This window comes from Trichomonas vaginalis, chromosome VI (genome assembly GCF_026262505.1).
Source record: "Trichomonas vaginalis G3 chromosome VI, whole genome shotgun sequence".
Lineage (NCBI taxonomy): Eukaryota > Parabasalia > Trichomonadida > Trichomonadidae > Trichomonas > Trichomonas vaginalis.
Genome location: NC_067208.1, coordinates 5,295,611 through 5,307,306, shown reverse-complemented (window position 1 = coordinate 5,307,306; position 11,696 = coordinate 5,295,611). Strand labels below are relative to the sequence as shown.

The following is an 11,696-nucleotide window of genomic DNA, read 5'->3' as shown; positions in this document are numbered from 1 at the left end:
CGCGGAATTCCGCGGGTTGCTTTTTATACAAAACATATACGATGAAAGTCTCAACAAAACAAGCATTTCGTGAAGAATATACCACCCGCCGGAATTCCGCGGGTTGCTTTTTATACAAAACATTGACGATGAAGTCTCAACAAAACATTTACGAAGAAGTTTATCTCCTGTGTTGTTGTCAAAATGTCATGTTGTCTCATTTTTTCAGAGAAGTTTAAATTACCTGGTGACGTAGTGACACCTAAAAACCATCTAACCTAAAATATATTTTGCCGAATTCAATAAAAATAAAATGGTTCATTTACTCACAATTTTTGTACAAACGACCCCAACCTTTTAACCTCTCTTCTGCAGCTTCTAATGAAACTTTAGCGAGTTCATATTCTCTAAATTCTCTCTTTAAATCTTCTTGTTCCCTGGTCTAGTTCGTATGGAGAATCTCTATAACCAGAACATATCTCACGTTCATGTTCTATTTGTTTAAGCACATTTTTTCTAACTTCTTCTTCGAACAAAGGTTTTGCATTCTCTACTGTATCTTCAAGTTCTTCTTCATCTAATTTCTCATGAACTTTCTTGTCTATGGAGTCCATAATTTTTCCAACTGCTATGCAATATTTTGGAGAAGCCCACATTGCTATATAGTTTGTAAGTCTTGGGTCTACATACATTCCTCTAACCTGTTTGATTTCATCCGGAATTTCTGCATTAACATTGTATAAAAAGCAACCCGCGGAATTCCGCGGGTTGGTATATTCTTCACAAAATGCCTTAAAATACTCTTCCCAGGACTTATTTCCAACAACCTTCTAAAGTCTTTCCTAAACTGCTGACATATCTTTGTTGCATTTATATAACCATCCTTGTCTCTACGTAAGACTTCAATACCGTTGTAAGTGCCTTTTGTGAATGTTTCGCCATTAGATTTGTTCGTGAACGTTTTTGCTTCGACTGTCATACTGTTCTTACAATAAAAATAAAAAATATTTTTTGGTGGTACGTCGGACATTCGTTTGTGGCTTAACCGTCGGACATTCGTTTGTGGCTTAACCGTTGGACATTGTCTTGAAACAGTACAAATATTGTCTTGAAACAGTACAAGACTTGTTCTGAAACAGTACAAGACTTGTTCTGAAACAGTACAAATATTGTTCTGAAACAGTACAAGACTTGTTCTGAAACAGTACAAATATTGTTCTGAAACAGTACAAGACTTGTTCTGAAACAGTACAAATATTGTTCTGAAACAGTACAAGACTTGTTCTGAAACAGAAAATTTTTCTCACAAATTGAGAGCTTTTACGGGAAATTTGTTCTGAAAAAGTTCAAGTCTTGTTCTGAAAAAGTACAAGTATTGTTCTGAAACAGTACAAGACTAGTTCTGAAACAGTACAAGTATTGTTCTGAAAAAGTACAAGACTAGTTCTGAAGCAGTGCAATGGACAACATCGAGCCATTAGATGAGCAATTTACCTTATAGAGATAAATGAAGTTGTTAAGCAGTACTTGGCAAGGACAAAGCCAACAAGTCCCTCGGCTTCTGGTTGTCTGGAAGAGGTGCGCTGAAAATCGAAATTGAAACCGGAATTCCATTCAATACCAGAAAACACTCCTGTAGACGACATAAAGGAGATGAAGAAAGAAGCTTCTCAGTTCTTTGCAAAGCGCCCATGGATACAACTTCCAAACAGAGAGAGTCCAATTCCACGAATTATACAAATTCTCAGAGCACTATTCCACTTCTCGGGTCAGCCGTTCTACATAACCTCAGAGGCGGCATCCAACCAGTTTCAGTAAACATCTCATTTTAACTCATTTTTTTCTATCTTAAGGAAATTCATGAAAATTCAAGAGGGTGAGAAAAGAGGTGAGAAACAGGTGAGATCTCTCTTCACCTATATTTTTCAGTACTTTTTCAGCACTTTTCCGTAGTTGTATATGAAGACAATTCGAGATAAAAGTCATAGTACAATGGAATTATATGCTGCACACGTTTGTTGTGAACCAAACTTGAAAGTCAGAGAAACTGTTACTAGGTGGTTCGTAGAATTTAGAAGCAAAGTCATAAAAGTCTTACAATACAAAGAAAACTGTTGTTGCTTGAACTGAAACTTGCATGACACATGACATTTTGAGGGTCAAATACGTTTTATAAACTGTCAAATCTGCTGGTGGAAGTATAAATTTAAATGGACCATCTGGTGGTAATGGTTCGTTCTGGTTTAGTAACGAAGAAATTGCGCCCAAGAACGTCTGTCTACTCCCCAATATAAAAACTCTGTATCTCTTGGAGGGTTAATTTCAATCTTTTGAAATGAAACGGTGGAGTTCATCTTGTCGTATTCTAGCTTCAGATAGCATGTTCCATTTAGTAAAGAGTGGTATTTTTCTTGAAATTCCCAGTAGTATTTGTTTATTTGAGTTTGAAAGTCATTTAGAGTTTTTCAAGACTTTCGTCTTCATCTAATTTCTCATGAACTTTCTTGTAAATGTTTTGTCAAGTTCTTCATCGTCAAGACTTTGTAAAGACTTCTTCGTCTAATTTCTCATGAACTTTCTTGTAAATGTTTTGTCAAGTTCTTCATCGTCAAGACTTTGTAAAGACTTCTTCATCTAATTTCTCATGAACTTTCTTGTAAATGTTTTGTTGAGACTTCTTCGTCAAGACTTTGTAAAGACTTCTTCATCTAATTTCTCATGAACTTTCTTGTAAATGTTTTGTTGAGACTTCTTCGTCAAGACTTTGTAAAGACTTCTTCGTCTAATTTCTCATGAACTTTCTTGTAAATTTTTGTCAAGTTCTTCATCGTCAAGACTTTGTAAAGACTTCTTGGTCAATGTTTTGTAAATGTTTTGTTGAGACTTCTTCGTCAATGTTTGTAAAGACTTTGTCATGAACTTTCTTGTCAATGTTTTGTTGAGACTTTCTCATGAACTTTCTTGTAAATGTTTTGTAAAGACTTTGTCATGAACTTTCTTGTAAAGACTTTGTAAAGACTTCTTGGTCAATGTTTTGTAAATGTTTTGTTGAGACTTCTTCGTCAATGTTTTGTTGAGACTTCTTCGTCAATGTTTTGTAAAGACTTTCATCGTCAATGTTTTGTTGAGACTTTGTCATGAACTTTCTTGTAAATGTTTTGTCAAGTTCTTCATCGTCAAGACTTTGTAAAGACTTCTTCGTCAATGTTTTGTTGAGACTTCTTCGTCAATGTTTTGTAAAGACTTTCATCGTCAATGTTTTGTTGAGACTTTGTCATGAACTTTCTTGTAAATGTTTTGTAAAGACTTTGTCATGAACTTTCTTGTCAATGTTTTGTCAAGACTTTCATCGTCAATGTTTTGTTGAGACTTTGTCATGAACTTTCTTGTAAATGTTTTGTAAAGACTTTGTCATGAACTTTCTTTGTAAAGACTTTGTCATGAACTTTTGTCAATAGAACTTCTTGTAAATGTTTTGTAAAGACTTTCTCATGAACTTTCTTGTAAATGTTTTGTAAAGACTTCTTGGTCAATGTTTTGTAAAATGTTTTGTTGAGAACTTCTTCGTCAATGTTTTGTTGAGACTTCTTCGTCAATGTTTTGTAAAGACTTTCATCGTCAATGTTTTTGTTGAGACTTTGTCATGAACTTTCTTGTAAATGTTTTGTAAAGACTTTGTCATGAAACTTTCTTGTCAATGTTTTGTAAAGACTTTGTCATGAACTTTCTTGTCAATGTTTTGTAAAGACTTTGTCATCTAATTTCTCATGAACTTTCTTCGTAAATGTTTTGTAAAGACTTTGTCATGAACTTTCTTGTAAATGTTTTGTTAAGTTCTTCATCTAATTTCTCATGAACTTTCTTCGTCAATGTTTTGTAAAGACTTTGTCATCTAATTTCTCATGAACTTTCTTCGTAAATGTTTTGTAAAGACTTTGTCATCTAATTTCTCATGAACTTTCTTCGTAAATGTTTTGTAAAGACTTTGTCATGAACTTTCTTGTAAATGTTTTGTTAAGTTCTTCATCTAATTTCTCATGAACTTTCTTCGTCAATGTTTTGTAAAGACTTTGTCATCTAATTTCTCATGAACTTTCTTCGTAAATGTTTTGTAAAGACTTTGTCATCTAATTTCTCATGAACTTTCTTCGTCAATGTTTTGTAAAGACTTTGTCATCTAATTTCTCATGAACTTTCTTCGTAAATGTTTTGTAAAGACTTTGTCATCTAATTTCTCATGAACTTTCTTCGTAAATGTTTTGTAAAGACTTTGTCATCTAATTTCTCATGAACTTTCTTCGTCAATGTTTTGTAAAGACTTTGTCATGAACTTTCTTGTAAATGTTTTGTTGAGACTTCTTCATCTAATTTCTCATGAACTTTCTTGTCAATGTTTTGTCAAGTTCTTCTTCATCGTAAAGACTTTGTCATGAACTTTCTTGTCAATGTTTTGTAAAGACTTTGTCATGAACTTTCTTGTCAATGTTTTGTTAAGTTCTTCATCGTAAAGACTTTGTCATGAACTTTCTTGTCAATGTTTTGTAAAGACTTTGTTGAGACTTCATCGTAAAGACTTTGTTGAGACTTCTTTGTAAAGACTTTGTCATGAACTTTCTTGTCAATGTTTTGTAAAGACTTTGTCATTGAATTTTTTGTCTATGTTTTGTAAAGACTTTTGTCATGAACTTTCTTTTTGTCTATGTTTTGTAAAGACTTTGTCATGAACTTTCTTGTCAATGTTTTGTAAAGACTTTGTTGAGACTTCATCGTAAAGACTTTTGTTGAGACTTCTTTGTAAAGACTTTGTCATGAACTTTTTTGTCAATGTTTTGTCAATGTTTTGTAAAGACTTTGTCATGAACTTTCTTGTCAATGTTTTGTCATGAACTTTCTTGTCAATGTTTTGTCAATGTTTTGTAAAGACTTTGTCATGAACTTTCTTGTCAATGTTTTGTCATGAACTTTCTTGTCAATGTTTTGTAAAGACTTTGTTGAGACTTCATCGTAAAGACTTTGTTGAGACTTCTTTGTAAAGACTTTGTCATGAACTTTCTTGTCAATGTTTTGTAAAGACTTTGTTCATGAACTTTCTTGTCTATGTTTTGTAAAGACTTTGTCATGAACTTTCTTGTCAATGTTTTGTAAAGACTTTGTCATGAACTTTCTTGTCAATGTTTTGTAAATGTTTTGTCATGAACTTTCTTGTCAATGTTTTGTTGAGACTTTGTCATGAACTTTCTTGTCAATGTTTTGTAAAGACTTTGTAAAGACTTTCATCGTCAATGTTTTGTAAAGACTTTGTAAAGACTTTCATCGTCAATGTTTTGTAAAGACTTTGTCATGAACTTTCTTCGTCAATGTTTTGTAAAGACTTTGTCAAGACTTTCATCGTCAATGTTTTGTAAAGACTTTGTAAAGACTTTCTTGTCAATGTTTTGTTGAGACTTTGTCATGAACTTTTCTTGTCAATGTTTTGTAAATGTTTTGTCATGAACTTTCTTGTCAATGTTTTGTAAAGACTTTGTCATGAACTTTCTTGTCAATGTTTTGTTGAGACTTTGTCATGAACTTTCTTGTCAATGTTTTGTAAAGACTTTGTAAAGACTTTCTTGTCAATGTTTTGTTGAGACTTTGTCATGAACTTTCTTGTCAATGTTTTGTAAAGACTTTGTCATGAACTTTCTTGTCAATGTTTTGTAAATGTTTTGTCATGAAACTTTCTTGTCAATGTTTTGTTGAGACTTTTGTCATGAACTTTCTTGTCAATGTTTTGTAAATGTTTTGTCATGAACTTTCTTGTCAATGTTTTGTAAAGACTTTGTAAAACTTTCTTCGTCAATGTTTTGTAAAGACTTTGTAAAGACTTTCATCGTCAATGTTTTGTAAAGACTTTGTAAAGACTTTCTTCGTCAATGTTTTGTAAAGACTTTGTAAAGACTTTCATCGTCAATGTTTTGTAAAGACTTTGTAAAGACTTCTTCGTCAATGTTTTAAAGACTTTGTCATGAACTTTCATCGTCAATGTTTTGTAAAGACTTTGTAAAGACTTTCTTGTCAATGTTTTGTAAAGACTTTGTCAAGACTTTCATCGTCATGTTTTGTTGAGACTTTGTCATGAACTTTCTTGTCAATGTTTTGTTGAGACTTTGTCATGAACTTTCTTGTCAATGTTTTGTAAATGTTTTGTCATGAACTTTCTTGTCAATGTTTTGTAAAGACTTTGTAAAGACTTTCTTCGTCAATGTTTTGTAAGACTTTGTAAAGACTTTCATCGTCAATGTTTTGTAAAGACTTTGTAAAGACTTTCTTCGTCAATGTTTGTAAAGACTTTGTAAAGACTTTCATCGTCAATGTTTTGTAAAGACTTTGTAAAGACTTTCTTCGTCAATGTTTTGTAAAGACTTTGTCAAGACTTTCATCGTCAATGTTTTGTAAAGACTTTGTAAACTTTCTTGTCATGTTTGTAAAGATTTTGTCAAGACTTTCATCGTCAATGTTTTGTTGAGACTTGTCATGAACTTTCTTGTCAATGTTTTGTAAAGACTTTGTCATGAACTTTCTTGTCAATGTTTTGTAAATGTTTTGTAAAGACTTTCTTCGTCAATGTTTTGTAAAGACTTTGTAAAGATTTCTTTGTAAAGACTTTGTTGAGACTTCTTTGTAAAGACTTTGTTGAGACTTCTTTGTAAAGACTTTGTTGAGACTTCTTTGTAAAGACTTTGTTGAGACTTCTTTGTAAAGACTTTGTTGAGACTTCTTTGTAAAGACTTTGTTGAGACTTCTTTGTAAAGACTTTGTTGAGACTTCTTTGTAAAGACTTTGTTGAGACTTCTTTGTAAAGACTTTGTTGAGTTCTTTGTTTTTGAGACTTCTTTGTAAAGACTTTGTTGAGACTTCTTTGTAAAGACTTTGTTGAGACTTCTTTGTAAAGACTTTGTTGAGACTTCTTTGTAAAGACTTTGTTGAGACTGCCATAATGAGTGCATTGTTTAGTTCTTTACATTCTTACGTGCTCCATCATGAAGAATCTTATCTACTTGATTAATAACTTTCTCCATCTTTTAGTTACATATAAAATGTCTAAATATGATGGATATACTTAGAACATGTTATGAATGATGGCACGATAAGTGGTAATACAGTCTCATATAAATTACCGAGAGACTTCATTGAATATCCTGCGTCAAAAGCTCTTGAGATAAGAAAGATAAGTCTTGAGCATCCAGACTTTGAGTTTCTTGCTATTCCATTAGAAATGACAGATTCATCAAAATCAGTGAAAAAAAGGTTTGACATGAGATATTACATAAAACCCAACATGACTACACAGGAGTTGAATGAAGGTCTTATGGAAAAAATGACTGAGGCAAGTAGAGAATTTTTTTGATTGTTACTATGATTCAAATGAAAATAAATTGAATGTATTAAGAAAAGGTACATCACCAATCATAACATTACCTTCATACAGTAGTATAGAAAAAAATGCCTTGAATTATAAATATGACATGTCCCTAGGAGATGTGTTGGATTTCATCACTGCGTTATTAGAAACCACTGAAACAGACACAACATCAAGAAAACCAGAGCTTGTTTGGGAAGATGACCATGGTAGAACATTCACGCAAAAAGTAATTCCATCGAAAGCAAAATTTTTAGACTTATGGGAAAAAAAATATATCTCGCGAATGCATGTATATTATAGTTTTACCATAGCAGATTTCACTGACGAAAATGATAAAGATAAAAAAACATATAAGTACTTTGATGAGCTTTCATAACTATAGCGGATATCAGGTTTATCCTTGAGCGAAAGGGCAAACCAACATATAAATTTGTCGGTTATCAGATAAGAATAAATCCTCTCCTTGAGCCTTTAGTAACGTTGAGTAATATTGCTCAGATAACAAACAATTTATATGTAATGTGAATGAACAGCTTGTGCCACCAAAATTTTACGATATCACTGGTTATAAAGATGCACTCGTGTTTGAGTTTTATAAGCGCTTTTCATTCAAAAGAGTTGAAGAATCAACTGATGGTCAAAAAAAGGAATATTATGTAAAAGAACCATATGAAATTCCTAAAGACTCTAATATAATGGTTGAACTTATATTAGAGTCTGGTACTCAATCTCAACATAAATAGTTTACGTGACAGAATTTTTTTGACACGTAAAGTTTACATTTTAGTGGAAGCGAACAACAAAGCTCCTGCTAGTGAATAAAGGTTAGTTTACATATGAACGTTTATTTTTACACATATATGCGTACATATGCGCGCCCGTATGGTGTCAGTTTTCTGTCACTTTTTTCATTGTGTCGGTGACTGTAGCTGTAGGCTACAGGCGACGCACAATGTATACTGTACTATTAAATGTTTTTATTTATCATGCAATTCTTCTTGCGACCAAAGATTTGATGATCCAAAAAATATAAAATCAAAAATAATTGTTATAATTTAAATGAAGAAGTAATTTAAAACGATTTTATTTATGATCAAATTTTATATATTTTTTTGGATAAATCCATTTTAATAGAATTTATATACTATTCATCTATTAGTAAACCATACCGTATATTATTTTTTAAGCTATCTTATTTTTTGAACTTTTATTCAAATCTTTGGTCGCAAGAAGAATTGCATGATAAATAAAAACATTTAATCAAAGTCAAATTATTTTTCATATTCAAATGGACTGAGTGTTAACATTTAACATTTTTTGCTAATTGTCGTCAAAAATTAGGCGTAAAGCAAAAATTGATATTTCATATGGTTTTATGATAGAGAAGCATTATATTCCCACTCATTATATTCGTAAATTTTGAGGGTTATCCTTCGCTTTTAAGATCATTGAATTTGATTTTTATATAAAATAGTTATATATTAGAAAATAATATGAGTTTATGTGATATTATTTTTCAGAAGATTTCATTCTATATGCCTATGAAAAGTCCTCTCAAAACTAACTTTTTCCTAATTATAATTAAATCTAGAATATTGTATTATGCTTAGTATTATTTCATTTTTCTCATTCAATTTAGAATTTACAAATGTCAAAAAATTGAGAGCTGTCACTTTTGATGAATTTCTGTTTATTACACTTTACGCACTTTTTCAATAAAATTTTTCGTTTTTATTTTGAATACTTCACAAATTGAAAAAGTGAAAAAGAACTGATTCTTTTGATCTTCAAAATTTTTGGAATCGAATTTTACATAATTCGATTCCAAAAATTTTGAATTGAAAAAAGAATTTTTATTTTCATAAACTCTAATCAAATTAATTGACACTTTTTTACAATGTGGTGTTTTATGATATTATTGTTGAAAACAATGAAATTAAATAGCAATTTTCAAAATATAGTCCAAAAACACATATCAACTATGAATAATTTACACTTTGATCAATCACCTGCTGATGTTTGGGAACTCTTTTACAATACTCCACCTAATTCAGAACCAATTCAAGGTACAAACGTGGAAGCGACATCAACAAATGATGAATGTTTCTTATATAAATGTTTGTTCATTGATATTACAACTAAGAGTGCCATTTATTTTAATTCTTGGGAGAAAAAGTTTCTTAACTCAGATTGTTCATTTACTAACTGCAGTAGTATTGCAAATGGTGGATCTATCTACTTTAATTGTGATAGTTCTATTGTCCAATACCGAACATGTGGCTACAAATCAAAAACAAACTCTGATAGAGGACATCATTCATATGTTTACATAATTAGAAATTCAAATAATAATAAAAATTATCTTTAGAAGTTCTTTTAATGAATGCGGAAATTTAAAAAATCTTATACAAATTTTCTTGATAAAGGAAATATTGAAGTTAAATCAATCAACACAAGTTTCTGTGAAGCAATTTCTCAACCAGGAATATATCTTACAGAAGCGGCAAATCAATGCAACGTAACATACTCATCATTAAAAAAAAAAAAAAAAAGGTATTGGGGCTTCCAGGCACTTCGTGCCTTCTAGCCCTAAAAATTTTTGAAAGTCGTTGCTGTTGACTTGTTTGTAGAGGACTCAAAATAGTAGAACTATGTCCGGACAAGTAAGGGTCTATCGTCGCTTCTCAAAGTTACGGGCGTTCAAAGAAAATATACTTTGAGAGACTCTTTAGAAACTTTAGACGTTTTACATAACCATCCATGCTTTTACTTTACATCCGATAAAAGTGGTTTGGAAACCGTTATGAGATGGTTAGAGGACAAAGTCTTTACAAAGAAGTCTCAACAAAGTCTTTACAAAGAAGTCTCAACAAAGTCTTTACAAAGAAGTCTCAACAAAGTCTTTACAAAGAAGTCTCAACAAAGTCTTTACAAAGAAAGTCTCAACAAGTCTTTACAAAGAAGTCTCAACAAAGTCTTTACAAAGAAGTCTCAACAAAGTCTTTACAAAGAGATCTACGATCACAAAAGTCTTTACAAAGAAGTCTCAACAAAGTCTTTACAAAGAAGTCTCAACAAAGTCTTTACAAAGAAGTCTCAACAAAGTCTTTACAAAGAAGTCTCAACAAAGTCTTTACAAAGAAAGTCTCAACAAAGTCTTTACAAAGAAGTCTCAACAAAAGTCTTTACAAAGAAGTCTCAACAAAGTCTTTTACAAAGAAGTCTCAACAAAGTCTTTACAAAGAAGTCTCAACAAAAGTCTTTACAAAGAAGTCTCAACAAAGTCTTTACAAAGAAGTCTCAACAAAGTCTTTACAAAGAAGTCTCAACAAAGTCTTTACAAAGAAGTCTCAACAAAGTCTTTACAAAGAAGTCTCAACAAAGTCTTTACAAAGAAGTCTCAACAAAGTCTTTACAAAGAAGTCTCAACAAAGTCTTTACGATGAAGAACTTTACAAAGTCTTTACAAAGAAGTCTCAACAAAGTCTTTACAAAGAAGTCTCAACAAAGTCTTTACAAAGAAGTCTCAACAAAGTCTTTACAAAGAAGTCTCAACAAAGTCTTACAAAGAAAAGTCTTCAACAAAGTCTTTACAAAGAAGTCTCAACAAAGTCTTTACAAAGAAGTCTCAACAAAGTCTTTACAAAGAAGTCTCAACAAAGTCTTTACAAAGAAGTCTCAAACAAAGTCTTTACAAAGAAGTCTCAACAAAGTCTTTTACAAAGAAAGTCTTCACAAAAGTCTTTTACAAAGAAGTCTCAAACAAAGTCTTTACAAAGAAGTCTCAACAAAGTCTTTACAAAGAAGTCTCAACAAAGTCTTTACAAAGAAGTCTCAACAAAGTCTTTTACAAAGAAGTCTCAACAAAGTCTTACAAAGAAGTCTCAACAAAGTCTTTACAAAGAAGTCTCAACAAAGTCTTTACAAAGAAGTCTCAACAAAGTCTTTACAAAGGAAGTCTCAACAAAGTCTTTACAAAGAAGTCTCAACAAAGTCTTTACAAAGAAGTCTCAAACAAAGTCTTTACAAAGAATCTCAAAAAGTCTTTACAAAGAAGTCTCAAACAAGTCTTTACAAAGAAGTCTCAACAAAGTCTTTACAAAGAAGTCTCAACAAAGTCTTTACAAAGAAGTCTCAACAAAGTCTTTACACAAGAAGTCTCAACAAAGTCTTTACAAAGAAGTCTCAACAAAGTCTTTACAAAGAAGTTCTCAACAAAGTCTTTACAAAGAAGTCTTCAACAAAGTCTTTACAAAGAAGTCTCAACAAAAGTCTTTTACAAAGAAGTCTCACAAAAGTCTTTACAAAGAAGTCG

The 11,696-nt window shown here is 31.4% G+C and overlaps 1 protein-coding gene and 1 pseudogene across 2 annotated transcripts, besides 2 other annotated features; one reads left to right on the top strand and one right to left on the bottom strand.

Moving 5' to 3' along the window:
• Positions 1-11,696: part of a mobile genetic element that runs on past both edges of the window.
• TVAGG3_0809510 lies at positions 302-958 on the bottom strand (annotated as a pseudogene). Its single transcript has one exon. A coding segment is annotated over exon 1 (657 nt).
• Positions 9,041-9,077: a mobile genetic element.
• TVAGG3_0809490 (uncharacterized protein) lies at positions 10,185-10,803 on the top strand (the record flags this gene model as incomplete). The annotated part of the gene is made up of 1 exon (XM_001291364.2): positions 10,185-10,803. A coding segment is annotated over one exon (619 nt), but the record flags the coding sequence as incomplete, so codon positions are not given.